This window comes from Malania oleifera, chromosome 3 (genome assembly GCF_029873635.1).
Source record: "Malania oleifera isolate guangnan ecotype guangnan chromosome 3, ASM2987363v1, whole genome shotgun sequence".
NCBI classification, from domain to species: Eukaryota; Viridiplantae; Streptophyta; class Magnoliopsida; order Santalales; family Ximeniaceae; genus Malania; species Malania oleifera.
In genome coordinates this window covers 53,354,426-53,373,052 of record NC_080419.1, presented here as the reverse complement: position 1 = coordinate 53,373,052, position 18,627 = coordinate 53,354,426, and the positions used below count along the sequence as shown (strand labels likewise).

General features: G+C 34.6%; 1 protein-coding gene across 1 annotated transcript; it reads left to right on the top strand.

Annotated features, from left to right (window-relative positions):
* Positions 1–1,027: 1,027 nt before the first annotated feature.
* Positions 1,028–17,349, top strand: LOC131151748 (uncharacterized). The gene is made up of 4 exons (XM_058103147.1): positions 1,028–1,414; positions 1,715–2,726; positions 14,950–16,045; positions 16,314–17,349. Exons 2-4 carry the CDS (start codon positions 2,649–2,651, stop codon positions 16,790–16,792), a joined length of 1,653 nt encoding a protein of 550 aa, XP_057959130.1. The 5' UTR covers positions 1,028–1,414; positions 1,715–2,648; the 3' UTR covers positions 16,793–17,349.
* Positions 17,350–18,627: the final 1,278 nt, after the last annotated feature.

Below are 18,627 nucleotides of genomic sequence, written 5' to 3'. Positions count from 1 at the left end.
AGTTGACCGAGGACGATGAAGTCTTTTTTGGTTCGGGCGCCCGAAGTCAGGTCAACTATTTGACCAGTCCACGGTTCAGTCGACCGAGACAATAAAATACAAATAAAATACAATATTCTTCAATCTTCCTTGCGTTCTTTTCAATTTCATGCGTAGAGTAAACTTGCATTCAAACTTAGGGCAAACATTAGTGCCAAGTGTATTTGTCATTATCAAAACGGGATATGATCAATTAGGTCAACAAAAAGCAAAAAAAATATTGTAAGCGGTTTCTATAAATCATTTTTTGAAAAAAAAAATTGGCCTATTTATATCCTAATTTTTTCGTGTCAAATGAAATTGACCTTGTTCAAACATTGAATTTGAATTTGTGCGATTTGTGCAAAATATAATAAAAAATTAAATTAAATTTATTGAAGATATATACAAATTTAAATTTAAAATCAAATTTATGTCCTCAAATGCTACCTTAAAATATATCTTTAAGAAAAAAAATTAAAGTATTATTATGTGCCTCGCTTGAATTCAAAAGTACAAAGTATGCACGTTCACAAATCTTTGAGTGCAGAATACTAGAAATTGAGGACCAGATTGTGAGGTTGTGACCTTTTTCACTCATGTAGATTTTATTATTCTGTAAATTGCATGCAGAGTTCAACTCGATTCTTTATCTATAAAAATATGTTTCTATAAATAATAATTTAATAATTATAAAAATAATAAATATTTCATAATTAACCCAAATATTCTATATTTAACATATAATTACAACTCTTCTTTCTGCATTTATTTTTTAATACCCTGAAGTATTTTTATCAAATTTTAAAATTTGAAAAAGTTCATTAAATAATCAACAACAATTTATAATGGGATAGAAAGTAAATTTTAAAATAATAAAAATTGAAGTAAAAATTCTAAAAAACAAAAATAAAGATATAAAAAAGAATAATAATAATAATAATTATTATTATTATTATTTGATAACGATGAATTAAACTAAAGGGCAACTGTCCATTGAGAGAATTCTGGAAATGAAGAAGTGCCATCATAGCATAGCATACGGAGAAAAGAAAAGTTTCCCACTGGAAGAACAGTGTTCCAAAAAACATGACTTTCATCATCAGCGAAAATAACAGTATCGGCGCGTGGGCCGTTCTCCCTCTCCCTCGGTATTTATGTGGGTTTCGTCCCACGGAAGATCTTTTCTTTTCATTCGCGTGTAACTTCCGAACACAAAAACCTACTAGTGGGAGAGAAGAGAGAGAGGTCTGAGAAGAAAAGCACACACAGCACGCACCCAACCGGAGAGGGAGAGAGAGAGAGCGAGAGCGAGAGAGAGAGGTGCTTGGATTCGATTCTCTTTTTCATCTCTGAGATCTTGTCCTCTTACAATGCCCATTTTGTAGCGGACAAGGTAAACAAATCCCTGTAAATCCATCGTCTTCTTCGTCGTTCTCCCTCGAACTCTCATCGGCTTTGCGAATTCTTGAGTGTTTTTGGCCTTCGGAGTTTTGATTCAAGCTTCCTGGTCGTCTTTCTTGGCTTTTTATTGATACCATTTGCAAATAAGTGGCAAAAAAGTGCTCAATTTTTTGCGTTATTCCTTTTAATTTGTTTCTTGAAAAAGTATTCCTTATTTTTGAGAAATTGAAAGTAGGGTTTTTTGGTTACTGGCGATCTACTTAAGTGTATTTTCTCTTGGTGGATTTTCTAGGGTTTCGTCGGATCATCACTTGAATTCTGTAGTTATGGAGTAGTTAGGGTTACGACACGTCATGAATTGAAGAACAGGAACGTTTTTTTTCTGTGCATTGGAGTGTATTCGAGATCGTCTTCTCTGTGGGAATGGGCATCAGCGTGGATCGTTCAACGAATTGGGATTGTGGATTTGGGAGATGCAGTGTTGTGTTTCGGGACATCGGAACTGCTTAGAGACGTGGTGAACCCTATTGGGGCATGGAAGAGGACTGCACCTACCGAAATTTGTAGAAGTGATAAGTAATTGGGAATCTCTTGTTTGGATACTCAATACCTCTGGCTTTCTGGTGTTCTGGGTGTTTTGATATTCAAGACTTGACTTTTTTCTGTTCCGAGTATTTGATCTTGGTAGGGAATGCTACTGGTATTGGGTGTTGGCAATACGGAGGAGGTGATGATTCTTTATTGGCCCAGTGGGCGACACAGAATATCAGATTGTAGTGGACCCTTTTCATTTCTTCGAAAGCCATTTGGATTGACATAGCTTGAAAATCAGTAGTTGGAGATTTCTATATTCGGGTGTTTGTCAAATTAGGGTAGTACAATATTGCAGTGGGCTCTTTATCCCCCCTCCCCACTCTTCCCCGCAAAAAGAGACTGATTTGATTAATAAGGTGTGGTGTTGGGCTTCCGTTTTAGACTAATTGCGGGACATTTGTACATTTTTTGCTGAGGAATACTTTAGTGATTTTTGGAATTAGTGATTGGTGGGTTGTGTCCGAGATGTTCATGGAGAATCATTGAAGCTAGAAATGAATGTGGGGACATGGTGCATGGACGGGAGCATAGTTACTGGTTCGTTCCCTTCTTGGAACAGTGCTACTGGAAACTGATTCAAGCCTTTTTATCTGTGGGAGGTGGCTGTGTTCTGTGTTCTAGGATTCTGTGCAATGTCTCGCTGCTTTCCATTTCCACCACCAGGATATGAAAAGAAAGCTAGGACTGAGGATGTGGACTTACTGAAAAAGGTTAATTCATTTTTCTTGCACTTGGCAGTTTTTATACTTACATTGTTAATGACCCATGCCCATTCTTTCAATGGACAAGAACTTTTTTTGTGTTTTATAGAACACTTGAATGTGTTCTATTTATTTCATTTATCTAGGATATTAATGGCCCAATTTAATTTTATGTATTTGTTTCCTTAAATTTGAAATATTTGCAGTTTATCATATCCTATAATTGTTGTAACTCAAGATATGGCCTCCTTTTTAGGTAGCAGTGGTGGGTACTGTAGCATAACAGTAAGCAGTTTAACAGAAAGCAAAGTGTCAGCCATAATGTTTTTTTTTCAGGCATCATCAACCTAGTCTAATGATTGATAGATTTGCACGTTTTAAGCCATGGCCCTGCTTAATAAGAATTTTGATGAATTTTATATCCCTTTGTTCAACTTACTAACATTGTTTCGTAGCGTTACAGTGTTGGCTTTAAAATTCTATTGAAATAAAATTATATTTATGTTTCACTTTTCTTTACTTAATGATTGTATAAGTAATAAATAAATTATAGAATGAAAAATAGAATCCGCTTGTAATATGATTTACCCTATTCATATGTTAAGCTCATAAACATACAATAAATCAAATCAGTTTCATTCTATTAGTTGAAGTCTTACAAATATGATAAATAGAGACCCCAACAAATTATTTATATAATATATCTATAAGTTTACATTGTTACAATCATAAAACTTATTATTGAAAAGTAAATTATTAAAAAATTGAACAAGACAAAATCCAGGAAAGAAAAGAAGGTTGAACAATATGGAAAAGAAAATTAAGTTATACCCTTTTACTAATATTAGAAAAATGAAATAATTTTTTTAACAAAAAATTGTTAATCTCAAATCTCTAATTTATGCATCTATTTTGAATATTCGAGAAATAAATAAATTTTGTGTAACTTTTAACCTCTTTGTAATCTTCTACTTCCCCTCTTCCCATAGCAAATCAGGATTTATTTACTAAAGTGAGATGAAATGAGAAGACAGGCTAAAAAGGTAAAACAATAATGTCGCTTGTAGGACCCATAGCAGTCCCATAAGATCATCTAATGGTGGTTACATGGCAGTAGCAGTTCATGGCTGCTACTAATACTATGGCTGTGATTTGTATTCCACTGCAATAGCAGTGTGTAATGGGACCTGGATCCCAGAAATCTGTTAATGGTCATGCCTGCTATGTTTGGCTGAAATGATAGCATGGTGTCAAGTATCGCTGTTGCACACTTTTGGTTGATTGCTGACCAAATGTCCATTATTTCATATACAATTATTTTTACCTGTTTGGTCATTATTTATTGATGATACTGTGAAACATATAGTAAGTAAACTATTGACAGTGAATCCATGGGAACCTTTCTATGGAAATTTACATATATGTGTTTCATATATTGACTTGTACATAATTCTTGCAGCGTTCTGGTCAGGTCCCTTAGATTATTTATCAGTTTGGATATTACCTATAGCTTGTGATTGTAACCTGTCAATTTTTAAAAAGTTTAAAAAATTAGAAAAAAAATAATGCAAAAGGGTGAGAGTTATTAACATATCCTATTGTAATCTTGTCAATAGAAAATGTAGTTTAAAATATGGGGGTGTTGAAGATTGGGGAACTTCTGTTAACTTGTAATGTTCAAATATGGATAAATTACATCTATGCTGATCTGTTGGATAGTCAATAACAAGTTTTACATTTCATGGAGTATGATTGTAGCATACTGATTAAATGTAATGTGATGTGCTGGCTGCTGAAGTTTTAAATATAACATAATTTCTTGCTGACACTTGGGTGTTGACATGTTGTACATAACATAATTTGTTGCTGATACTTGGGTGTTGACATGTTGTGGACTATAGAAGGGAAAGTTTAGGGATACCATGTTAGATGGAATCATAGATGCTTAAAATTGACGTATTCAGACGTGGCAATGAAAGAGATAAATATGGGTACAGAGTGTCTAGAAGACTGCAACACTCCTATGGCTGGATGCGCATTTGACAATAGAAGAGAGGGTCATTGCTCTAGTTCACTATGAGTTCTTATGGATATAGTCTAGTAGCATAAAATTTTTTTGATTGATTGTTCCAGTGTGATTGAGGCATCCCCTTTAAAAAAAGCTTTGCTACATATGTAGTTTATTTTGATCATGGAATCAAATCAAATGTATTAATATATATATATATATATGTATGTATGTATTTGATATTTTGATAGTTGTGTTGAACTGGATAGACATGATGGAGAGTGGCTGACCAAACTTGTAGATCTCATTGCATCTATGATCGTACTTTGGGGAATCTTGTACTTAGATGTTGCTTTCATTTTAGAACAGAGCAGTTCAAACTTAAATTTTGTAAGAAACATGAATCCATTATGATCAAGGAAATTGCTTGTTTTATTCCTATTGTTATTATTTTCAAGATTCCTGGGGTTGTTTATTATGTTGTTAAAAAGAGAGAATAAAGGCCAATATTTCAAAGTTGGGCATTAGAGAGAGAGTCCCGTCAAACTTTTCACTTTTGAATGCACCTCGTGATGATGTAATGCCAAGCCTCTTGAATCCTTCCTTGATATAGTTCCACGAAATATTAACTATTCGTTGCCACTTAGTCTATCTATAGAACAGTAATTTAGCATAATTAAGCTGGTTTTGCTATGTGCATTGTGGTAAGAAATCATTTTGGTTTAAGTTGATGTTGAATAAGCTATTTTCTTGTTGGATTGTTTGTAGGGTTTCCTAAATGCCCTCATTATTTTGCAAATATTCGTTTGATGGTTTCATGTTTGAAGGTTAAATTTTGTTTAGAAAGCACTGCTGGCATAAATTTGGATGGAGGACTTTCTCCTAGCCCACTTATGTGGTGTTGGTATTAGTTGACCTTTTGATCTATCCAGGTGTTCCTTGAGTTGTAATCTTAGTTTAGAGACACTAGTTGGCCTCATATTAGTCACGTTTTGTTTAAAGAGCCTGAAAGAGAGTTTAAAAGTCCCTTTGAACTCTTTATTGAGGGTATTTCGATGACGGAAAGTCCATTTTTGATAATAAGACCATTCTCCCAATGTATCTCAAGTACACACACACACACACACACACACACACACACAAAGGAGAGAAACTTCCTAATTCAATATCCTAGTCAATTCACATAGAAGAGTTTTGTGGTTTCAAGGACAGCTTAAAAAAGAATGAAAAACAATAAGAGATTGTGAGATGAAAAAGAAGAGCGAAGAAAGGGTTGAGGAAATGAGGGCAGGACTGATGCTAGTACCAAACCCCACTTTTTGTTTTTTTTTATTTTTTGATCGGTAAATGTAAATTGTATTGATAAAAAATGGATATGTGCAAAAACTCTGGGCATACCCAGTAGATGGGAGGACATAGCTCCCAATCAAGGAAACAACAAAGCAAATACAATCCATCCGGGCATACCTGGGGCCTCCCATGCCGTACCAAGGCAGATCAAAACAAAACAGTAGCTCACAGTACCTGGGGCCTCCGAGGCCCCACTTTTTCTGCATATCTTTTGGGTGTTTTTTGACCTTTTCTCTTACTAATGCTTTTTTTGTTTAAAAGTATTTTAAGGCTGGTGGATAGTTATTTTCTCTTATGAGCATTTGGTTCGTGGAGTAAACAATATTCGAATGACATTTTCAGGAATCTTATTACTGAAAATGAGATGTTGTCCTCGTGGGAATATTTTTGTTTGGTTTGCATTTTAAGATTCCCATGAATGTCCAAGATGCCCAAGTTAGTGTTTGGTTCAACATGGAACCTTTGCATGCATTCGAAAAAGATTACCATTATACAATTAACTTATTCATGAATAAAAATTAATCGTATTTCAGCACAAAAGCCTATTAGAATATTTACCACATTAAAACTATGTCCTAAAAATCTCAGCCATCATAAATAAAAGGGCAAATGACACTTACCTTTCTTGAAGTTTGGTAAAAAGACAAGGACCTTCCTTGAGGTTTCAAAAAACCCATAGACCATCCTTGAGATTTCAAAAATCTGATAGACCTCTCTTGACATTTGATTTTTGGGACGCTAACATCCCTCCAAAAGTTTGTCTTTTTGCCAAATATAAAGGGAGGTTTATGTCTTTTTTGGAAAACCTCGAGGGAGGTTCTTGGGATTTTTGGAACCTCAGGGGAGGTCCTTGTCTTTTTGAAAAACCTTAGAGGAGGTTAGTGTCTTTTACCCTAAAAAAATAAAAATAAAAATTTAACACAACAATCCAACTAACCAAAATAATGGAGGGCACTATTGTTTCAAAATTTCAACTATTATGTTATATTATTATAACACATTAACAGTATTATTTTAATCTTTGATTTCTGCTATTATTATATAATTTATAATTATTATTAGAAATGTAATTATTAATGTGTAATAATATTATATTGTGGGGGTATTAATTTCCAACCAGCCCAGATAGTTGGGTCTGTGTTGTCCAAAAATAATATTCCCATGGGGATGAGATTGCTGTGAAACTTACCATTGGGGTGCATGGCTTTTCTATGAAACTTACCAGGGATCACGAGAATGGGATTCTTATGGCTTGTGAGAATCCTTCATTCCCAAGGAACGTGAGATTCTTGCCATATTAGATTCTAGCTCCAAAACAAACATGGGAATGTGATGCAATTGACATCACATTCCTAGGAATGTTGAAAGATTTTGTAAACCAATCCCCCGACCCTGGTCCCACACCAAGAGTGGACTCTATCCCTAATAGATAAAAAGTTGTCTCTGGAGAGATTTCTCTGTCTTTAAATAAGACTCTTAAGTTCCTTTTCTTGCACCATTTTTTTATTTTTTGGGCTGGGCTGTTGGGAAGTGTGTGAAGCGTTTGTGATCGAAAAGGGAGAGAGTTTAAAAACCTGCCAACGAATGGTGCCTAAAGCATTGTCCCAAAATATTGCCGAATCTTTATTGCTCAAATTTTCTTGTAATGGGATTTACTTCACTTCCAAATGCTTTCTGAATGCCAGAATTTATTAAATCAATTTGTATGATAAGGATCATGCTTAGGATTTTTCTGTTAATAGTATGTCGTTTATTTTAATTTGCATGATCACAAGCATGGCTAAAGATTTTTTTGTTTTTGTAGCATATGTTTTATATCTCCATTATTACAAGTTTTGGAGTATGTTTAAGATATTGCTTTTTCTTATTGATAAGTTGTCTTCTTCTATTTGTTTGCTTGTTTATTTGTTGTTATTAGAAGCATATTTAAGATTTCTATTTGTCATTAGTAGTCATATTTAGGATTTATGTTGTTTAAGTTATGATTAGTATTTAGATACCATTTGGCAGCATTAAAAAAAAGTGCCCATGACAGTTCTCATTTAAAACAAGTTCTTGTGGAAAAAAGGTGCTGAAACCACTTTTTTAAGTGGATTTTGAGAAGCACAAAAGGTTTGCTTTTTGCCAAGTGGGCTGAGTTTATGCATGGTGACAATTTTGTAATATTGTTATCATAAATTAGTAATATTATTTTATTACGTATTATAATTTGTAGTTAAATAAAATAATGTTTAATTATATTAATTGAAAAATAATAATTATAATGTTTATTTAATTAATATTTTTAACGTAAATGAATATTTATATATATCATGTTATGTGTTATGAGGAGAGCTTAGGCGCAACGGTAAGGTTGTTGTCGTGTGACCTGGAGATCACGGGTTCAAGGTGTGGAAACAGCCTCTTGCAAAAATGCAAGGTAAGGCTGCATACTATAGACCCATTGTGGTTTGCTCCTTCCCCGGATCCCGCATACGCGTGAGCTTTGTGCACCGAGATGCCTTTGTTTTTTTTTAATATTATGTGTTATAATATATATTGTGATTTTAAAATAATATTAATGAATAATATTAATTAAACTATTATAAAAAATTATATTAATTAAAATTATATTTTAATTAATAGTAATATTAACATAAATTAATGATTATATATTTTGTTTATTATGTGTTATGATATATTATTGCTAACTTTAAACTAATAATGATGAAATTTATTAATTAAAATGTTGATTTAATTGATAATATTATTATGAACATAAACTTATTTTTTAATATATTATTTCACTATATGTTGTAATATATTATAATTATAAAATAATAATGACGAATTAAATTAATAAATGTTTTGAAAAGGCTCAATTGAGGCTCGCCGCTTGCCTCAAGGTGTGGCATGCCTAGAAATACCTTGAGGCTCAATCTAAAATACAAAATCCCAAAAAGATTAATGCATTAGACACTAAGGCTTACACATTTGTACAAAAGGCATGCCTTTTTTGCCTTTTTAATTGAGGCTTGCACATTTTAGGTGTGTGATTCTCAAGTTAGATTTCGCTAGAAAATTTTAACCACATGTTTATGTAGAAGGAATGTTGTCATTTGAGTTGATTTTTAAAACTCTTGAACCTCAACCTTTCCTAAATAATTAAGAGTTGTAAGCTAGATTTTAAAAAGAATTTGAACTTTGTAATGTTATTAGCTATCTCTTGTCATACATGATGAATTCAAGTTAGCAATTCTTGAATGGCGAACAGGTAGTTTGCAACTCATATTTTATTATTATTATTTTTTGTTTTGTTTGTGATTTTCTTAATATTTCCTTTTTTTTTTTTTTTAAATGTGTAATTGATTTACAAATATATATATATATATATATATTTTAAAATAAAAGTTTGAAAGGCTAACACCTCAACACATTTAGGCTTACACGTCTTCTCTTAAGGGTTAAACTGTCCTGGCTTATGCCTTCGACTTTTAAGACACTAATTAATAAATATCACTTACTTTTGGACACAACCAAATAGAACTCGCCTCTTTCAGCACTTTTCTAGCTGAGAACTTATTATCAGTCCTTATGAACTGAATGGTAGGCCCATTCCAGCCTATCATAGCTCCCCCAATCCCCTTGATCACCTCATCCCCCTCCTCCCCCGGGGGGTCATTTTGAAAACCCTATCCAACCACCTACTGCACCAGCCAGGCTTTCTTCATGCCGAAAAGATCCACAAGTGCCACAGCCCACAATTTGCATGCCATCATCCATGAGCAGGTCAATCCAAAGCATTTCTTTGTTTCACAACCTCACTCCAGTAACCTTTGACTGTATTAGTCTCTAGTATTCTGTAGTATTTGAAATTGGAATCACTCAAACCACTCAACCTTCCAGGCTTTGTAAACCCTCCACAAATTTCCTCAGTTATGTTCTTTCGGACCACCAAGAATAAAGATCAAATAATCCCTACTACCTGACCTGATTTCCAGTTCTAGAAATCTTCTTATATGAATTGCTTTGATTGCAAGTTCACAATTGAAGAGGCCAAATCTTCTCCTTTGAATAAAAGTACTCAGTTGAGTTCTCATGACGCACAAGCTATGCTAAATACATCATATTGTCAATAGAGGTACCCTGGCCTCTTCTCGGTCAATAGGATGAGCCCTCCTGTCCTTTTCCTTTGTAGTCATAGATCATAGGGGGACTAATTGATGAATTTTTTTCTGTTCTGGAAATAGTTGCTCTAGTTGCTCATTGCATTGACAGAAGAAAAAGGATATACCATAATTCTGAGAAAATTGATGTGCCTGGGTGTGTAAGCCCATTGGCCTGTGCTGATCTAAATTATTTATGCCTGATCAAGCTTCAAGTTATATATATATGTGTGTGTGTGTGTGTATAAATGTATAATTATATAGTCTTTTTTTGTCTCTGTATTGTTATCTACAAAAAGGACCAACAAAGATACAGTAGCACTTCATTGATGCTCTGTTCTCTCTCTCTCTCTCTCTCTCTCTCTCTGCATGTTTGATTTGAACTTGTATCATTGAATTGATCAACAGTCCTCTCCCATTTCTTAATTATAGGTTGCTTGCAGTTGTTGATAGGGATCTAACCAACGGAGGAGTATTGCAATAAAGAATCAATGCTCTCTTTTTAAGTTCTTTGTTTTGAAAATGTTTGGGAGAAATGAAAAAGAAAAGATTGGGATTTGTATGGGAAAAATTACGTATTATGGTGTATGATAAATGAGAGGATTGAGGAAGGGGCCTGAAGGGGCGTTTTAAAGTGAAGGGGCAGCATCAGAAAAATAATAAATTTGAAAAAAAGAAAAAGAAATCAGGAATAAAATGGTGAAAATAGAAGATATAGACTACTGTGATTATTGTCTTATTGTTGGCTGTGCTAGGATCTGCCTGAGCCTGTGATGTATTTATGGGACTAGCCTTGGGCATACATGGTCCGGCACAACGGGGCTTGGGCCATCAGAAAATTTTCCTTAATTTTATGTTTTGGCCTTGACCCAGCACAACTAATACATGGCTATCCCTGTCATTTGATTTTATTGTTAACTTTCATAATGATTACTTCATAGCATTTATTCAACCTCACCCCGTACTTTCTCTTGTTAGACATTTGATTTAGTTGGTCCAACTGATTGGTGCAGATGCTTATGACTTTCCTTTAGGAGAAATATACCCGAGTGTCTTGAATGTGTGCACAGCTCATAATGATGGCACTGATAAAGATCCTTTGCTTTTTAATTGAGGCCAATTTCTCCCTTTAAGGCAAATGGTTTTGAAGATTTGCTAGGAATATAAGTCTATGGCATTGAGTTTTTCTCCAATTTTGAAGCCATGGAAGATGGGATCATATAATTTTATGTATGATTTAAGCATGTTGAAACTGGTTGATAGTTTTGGAGGATCTCAAATGAAATGCTTCTTCTTTATTGTTGAGGAACTTTGATATCGTTTTCATTTTGTGTTTTCATTTTTGTACATGAAACAGATCATGATAATACATTTGTTTACATTCTGTTTTTGTTGTTAGTCTTTAGCTGTTTTTGGAAAAAATTGAAAACCACATTTTATGGTTTTTAGTTGTCGTTGACAACTTTCCAGATGTGGATTCAATCATTCATTTTATACATAATTTTTTAATTAAAAGTAAAATACAATGATCATGTGAACTTAAAATATTATTAAAATAAAATTATCCATAAAATTTCTATTACTTTGGAAAAATAGTCACTTAAAATTTTTTACTATTTTTTAATTGTCATGTACAACAAGATTATTCTTGTAGCACTAATAAAATGAGTTTTGAAATATAGTAATTAGGGTAATTATAATAATTCATATTATATTTTAATATTTTAAATTTGTATTCTTTTTGTCTTTTTATTATTTAAATCATATTTTTCAATTTTATTTGATTCAAGGACAAAAATAGTACTTGTTCAATCAAGTTTTAAATTTGTTTCAGTTTAAAAATATTAACCAAATAGGTTGCTAATTTTTTGGATCTTACTTCTTGCTTTTGGCTTTCATTTTCATAATTTTTAACTGTATACCAAACAGCTCACAATATTCTGTCATATTGCATATTTATGGAATGATGAAGGTTTTCCTTTAATACCCCTTCCAGATTCTTGCAAATCAATAGTTTTTTTTTTTGGGATTTTTTCCCCTCAATTGAAAGAATTGCAGAGCACCTATGTGATTTTCAACTTCATCTGTTCTGGATATAAATTCTCCTGTTGATCAACTGCATCCACATACTGGGATATATACCTGGTGTTCTTTATCTTGTTCTTCCAAATAACAGCGGACAATCTGGACATGCTTTGCTCCTTTGCATAAAATAATTGATTGGTCTGCGTTTCTTGAACTTTTTGAATCCCTCCGCCATGTCCTTTAAAGTCATTGTTACAGTTGCTATGGTTAACCAAGGGAAGGCTGCTTTGGATATTTTCCTCTAATGCTACTATGTGAGACTTATGAAGAGAAGGGGATATACAAGAGTGTTGGCAGGAGGTTGTGGAATTATGGAGGGCGGAATAGATGATTATGTTCTGACAGGGTCAGCCTTTTGGAGCTTGTTGGAAGGATGTTATACAATGATTGAGGGAATATTCTCCGTTCCTCTTTACCGTGGTGGAATTTGCTTTTTTTTTTTTTTTTTTGTCAATTTTTCCTTTTCCTCCCTTTGTTTCATTCGCAGCTCTTCTAGCTGTTTGGATGTGAAGGACCAGGGTACCCTGTTTGTTTCTTGGTAGCAGATCTTAGTGCCGAGTAGTAAGTTTATAATTCTCTAATTCTCAGACGGTGTAGTCAAGCTGTTATAACTTTCGGGTGCAGATTTGTATTTATAGGGTCATTTTGAAGAGTCCTCAGTGGATCGATGTGTCAATTTCTGTGCTTGGGTCATGACAGTCACAGATTGCTTTTGGAAGTTCCTTGTAATCCAAACTAGTTAGTCCCTGTAGGATTAGTAAATAGTCTACAGAAAGGTTGTATTCTTTTTTATTTTGGAGAGGTGAATGAGTAAGAAACTCCTGCATTGGTGCTTTGTTGTGTTGGTCACATGGAGTCATGGTGATCGTCAATGGATTTCTCGCAACATGTGGGCACTGCTCATCCCGATTGGGTCAGACCCAGTTCAGATTGATTCAACCGGTCTGATTTTTGAATTTCTGGTTTATTTATTTAATTTTAAAATTTAATTTTAATTGATTTAAAAAAAATGGAAAAATAAGAAAAATATATTTAAAAAAGTTATAAAAAATAAATAAAAATTATTTGAGTTATTTTAACTCAAATGACAAAAAAAAAAAAAAAAAAAAAAACCAAAAAATGAGGAGAAGTCTTTAAAAATTCCAAAAATTTTTAGAAAAATGTTGAAAAATTTAAGAAAACTCTAGAATTTTGGAAAATTTTGGGAATATTTAAAAGACGCTTTTTGCTCAAATTTGATGATTTTATTTTATTATTATTATATATATATATATATTTTGCATGTCCGCGTCCTAATGATTTAACAAAGGGTAATTTCAGACATTACCGATATTAGTTATGAGACGAGTTTATCTAATAAGATCCCTTCCTTTGGAGGTCCCATTAGACATTCTTAAATCGCACATTATTTCACATTTTTATTTTCAAATTTTAAATATATATTTTTTTTTGAAGGAATTAATTGAAGACCACTAGATTTAAGGGATAATTTATGATTAATTAGGTATCATTCGTAGAACGGGTGTGTAGGGGGTGATAGTACCTTTCTATCGCGTAACTGAACTCTTGATCCCAATTTTGGTAAATGTAGACCGAGACTATAATATTATTATTCCTTGCCATTCCAAACCCTTTCTCCGAGACATTGTGACAACTTCCTCTTTGGATCTCCTAGGTTATATTCTTCCCTTTTTCCTTCTTTTTCTTCTTTGTCTTCTCTGTCAACTTGTTATCATTACCATCATATTCTTTTTTCATTTCAAGTTTGATTCAACCCTAATTCATGAACATCTCCAATAATGAAAACCCTAGTTAAAAGTCCATAATCCTCCCAAATCCATTTGAAATATCTTAAAGCTCACAAATGCAAACCCTAATTATTACTTTTGGCATTCATAGTCCCAAAATTTTCAGCATGCTTACAACTTCCTTTTGCTCAAAGTTTCTAACCAAAATTTCACTTGCAAAAGCTTTAACCAGCCTCCGACGCCCCCAATCCACAAAAAAAGAAGGAAACAATGATAAACCTTCTTTCTGCCCTAGCAGATCTCTGAAGCCTTATTTGAGTTTAATTTTTATGTCTTTCATTTTTTTTCCCTTTTCCTGTTGGTTGGCTTGCATCACCCATAATTCTTGCACAAAATTTATCATTTTAATTTTTTTTTTGTCTCTGTATGAGCTGCACACCTGCACTGATACTCGATTTATTTATTTATTTCAATATGGAGGAAGACTGATAGATTGCCTGCAGTTATTGAAGGCTAGATTATTTAGTCAACTTTGGAGGGATATGCAAAAAATATATATTTTTTCCATTCACGTCGAAGTGCAGATCCCCTTCTTCCCTCATTTCTTTATGCATTTTTCTTAGTTTTTGTCTGTTTGCTATTTTAAATTGGCGGAAAAGAATTCATGTAGTTGATCTTACCTAGTGGGACTTGAGGCTTGGTTTTGTTGTTGTTGGCTGTTTTCTATTTAGAGTTACTTGTCATTCTTTTTGCAGGAGGAAAAAATGCTTTAGTGAACAAATTGTTCTAAAACTGAGCTGTTGTATTGATTTTGGCATAATTTTGGAGATGCAAGAACTGTGTTTTTTAATTGGGTTTACATTTTTGTTAACATTTTGTTTAATAAATAATTTCAGGAGAAGCACAAAGAAAAGAAGCACAAGAAGGAGAAGAAGGACAGAGAGAAGAGAGAAGGTAATGTAAAGAGGGAGAAAGATAAAAGTGTTGAAAAACATAAAGAGAAAAAAGATAGAAAGGATAAACACAGAGAAAAAAGGAAGGATAGGGAGAAAGAGAAAGAGAAGGAGAAGAATAAAGATAAAAGCAGTACCTCAGATGAGAAGAAATTTGTTTGGCAGTATGATAGTTACAGAGGAGAGAACCTCTGTCAAAAAGAGAAGGACAAAGATAAAAATAGGAGCAGTAATTCAAATGAAAAGAAATCTGCTAGGCTGGTTCAGGGTTACAATGGAGACAAGCTTAGTCAGAACTGCTGTCTGGCTGAGGTAACGAAAGATTCTAAAGAATTTGTGCAGGAATTGGGCAGGAGGATCCAAGATGACAGTAGAGGAACTGGAAACCAGCTGGTTGAGAAGTTTTCTTCAAGAGACTGGAAAAAGGAGGGGATGGTTAGAGTGGTGTCAAAGGATGCTGTCACTTGGGCTGAAGGGAAGGAAAAAAGCAAGGACAAGAGAGTTGGTGATAGAATGTTTGATGGTCAAGGAGTCCAGGAAGAGGCAAGATCTAGCGGAAATGCAGTGGTTCAGAATCATCCAGGAACAATTCAGAATAGGGAAGAGGCAAGATCCAGTGGAAATGCAGCAGTTCAGAATCTTCCAGGAACAATTCAGAATAGAGTTGGGGGAATGCCTAGACAAATGGAGAATATTGAGAAAAGGATGGAGGGAAAAGAGAGGACCAAAGAAAAGGAAGGTGATGTTGAACGAGGAGACAAACACAAGGACAAGGATCGAGAGAAAAGGAGCCAAGGAAAAGATAAAGACCAGGAAAAGGAGAAGAAAAAGGAGAAAGTGAAGCAGAAAATTGTTCATAGGGATACAGAGGTGGACAAACCGAAAGAGAGCAACAAGAACAACCTTATTGGCGGCCACAATATTTATTTGCCACATCTTCCTAAGGAAAGTGACAATGGTGCTGTTGCTGCTGCTGCTGCTGCTGCTGCGGGAAAATCAAGAAAACGGAAGGAACTTGAGACAAATGGATTTTTGCATGGTGAGTGCTATATCTCATTATGAACAGCCTTAGTTGGTGCCCTTCTGTTGCTTCTCAGTGGTGTGTGGAAGACTGCTTCCCTTCCCTCTTCCCTTACAGTCGATTGTGTTTGACAACTTAGCCAGATAACCCTCCTAAATATGGGTTTCTCAATATCTCAAAAAACATGTTTTTCTTTAACCTTATGCTAATTGGTTGGCAGTATGTGTTACCACAATTACTTTCGTATTACCTAATGAGTGCTGCTGCTTGCTTGAATTTCTTACAGATAATGATGTTAGCCCTAATAAGTTTCAAAGAACTTCTCATTCACTGACGGAGAATGGAACAAAATTGGTACCTTACCGAACATCCATCTCATCTGCTTCTGATAGGCAGGGACTGACTAATAACCTTAAGGTGGATAAAAACGGGCGCAAGATAAATGGTGTAATTGAAGCTCAATTGTCTTCTGTCTCCTTGACAAAAACTTCTCTTACAACTGCACAAGCTTCCCAAATTGCAGAAGCATATGTAAAACCACCCCATCCTGATTCTGAGTGTCTAAGCCAGGTACTTTTGGTTCCAAAAGTGGAGGAATGTTTGGATTTTGATGACCAGGAGTGGTTGTTTAGCAGCAGTGGTCCACAGTCGAAGAAGCCCCAGATGGAAACTTCTGCAGTTGATGAAACACAGCAGGTATGGGCTGAAGCACTGAAGATGGAGTCAGCTGATGTTTGTGCATTGCCGTACGTTATTCCATACTAAGTGGCTCTGGAAGGGGCATGGTTCACCCTCTTCTATATGGCATGGCTGGCCATTGAAGGGATGCGGCTATGGGGAAGGTATGGCAGCAACTGGTTCTTGTGATAGATTTTCTGGTTTTCTTGCTGCATTCTTTTCCTATTACTTTCCTCTGTTGCAGTAAGTTCCGCGAGTGACTGATTGCCTTGTTCTCAATTTTTTTATATATGAAAAAAAGAGAATGTCACGCATCGTTGCTTGCTCCGTTAGTTTGGTACATTTGCAGACCTGCTATTGAGCAGTTTTGCCATTTGATGGAATCACACTAATTCATTCAAAACAGAAGATTTCATAAGGTCCTAAAGGCAACCGAGGAAGTATTCTGTAGAAGAGGGAGGCATGTATGAGCTTGTGCAATTTTATTTTATTTGCCTAAAGCTGAGAGGCTCTTTCTAATTGAGTGTAAGAAAAACTGGCTGTGGTGTTCACAACTCTGCCACAATTTTGATTTGTAACATAGAACTCTTATTTACAAGAAATGTAAGATAGGGAAAAAGAAAAGAGGTAGCCCCATTCATTGATTTCCTCTCCTGTAATCATTGTTGATAGTTATTCCAATCTGTTCATGTTTTTTTTAGTCCTCCAAATTTTTTCCAAGTTAATGGTGTTTCTTGTTCATGAAATGCCCAATTTGTTCTGGTTCAAGTGTTTTTACGGTATCACGTACTGAAACAAGGGAAGGAATGAGGCATGCTTCCTGAGATCGGTTCATGCACAGGGAATTGCCCCTTTCCCTTGCCCTTCCTGCTTCCTAAGATGGTTTAAAAAGCATACACGGTAGCTTTTGTTTGTATCGGAGTAGCTCAGAAAACACACGTCATGTTTGCTTTATGGAATAAATGTGATGATGCTGGAATGAAATGAAAATTTGAATGAAGAAATGAAAAAAACTGAGCAATAACCGGTTCAGTATACGGTGCAATTGGAATTTGACAGCAAGGCATAGGCTGGCAGTGCTATATTGTTAGATATGTCTCCTAGCTGTACAGAACCGCAATTTACTATTCCAACCACAAAGCTTGCGTTTTAACTTGTCAGCAATGGAAAAGGCTCTATTCTACTTTCTATTTTTATCCCCCGTGAACATAGGGGGCATCACGTCTTACAACTTTGCTACCAACCTCCTCGAGCGAGAGGGTACGATGCTGGGAATGTTTCTATTGAAAGTGAACGGTGAGATGGGAGGTGACTTGGTGACTGAAATACTTGACAAGCATCACATTGGCTATAGTGTAACTTCCTTAAATTCGGATAGGAGAAAAGGGGGTATGAAATGGGAGATGTGCTTTTTGATATTATGTTTGTCAAGATGAAAATTTTAAGAGATCCTTAATAATGATATAATGAAATCCTTAATTACTTCTACTTTCCTTCACATTAATATACATGAATAAAATTATTAAATAGATAGAAAGCAAACGTGGGATTGTTAATGGGAGGGCAAGGCCATAATTGTTATATATATATATTCCAATAAAATTATGTTCCTCTTCTTCATAAGACATCGAGATAGCACCTTTGATCGAGAAAGGGATGAAAAGGAATGACAACGAACTCCAGTTGCAATATATTGGTACAGGGTGAACTTATGGATGGAGAATTAGGGAAATAAAATTACTTTAACCCATGGGAAGATGAAAAATCAAGGGAAAAATGGCAACAAACTTTATTGGTATAGGATGAACTTATGGATGGAGGTTAGGGAAATAAAACTACTTTGACCCATGGGAAGACGAAAAAACCAAGGGAAAAAGGAGTTGGAACTCTAAAAGATGCATGAGAAGGGAACAAAAAACTAA

What these genes read in the sequence shown, in the direction of transcription:
- LOC131151748 (XM_058103147.1), top strand. Translation starts at nt 2,649, where the DNA reads ATGTCTCGCTGCTTTCCATTTCCACCACCAGGATATGAAAAGAAAGCT. An exon ending in ATGTGGACTTACTGAAAAAG is followed by an intron (nt 2,727 to 14,949) that starts GTTAATTCATTT and finishes AAATAATTTCAG; the next exon opens with GAGAAGCACAAAGAAAAGAA. An exon ending in GACAAATGGATTTTTGCATG is followed by an intron (nt 16,046 to 16,313) that starts GTGAGTGCTATA and finishes AATTTCTTACAG; the next exon opens with ATAATGATGTTAGCCCTAAT.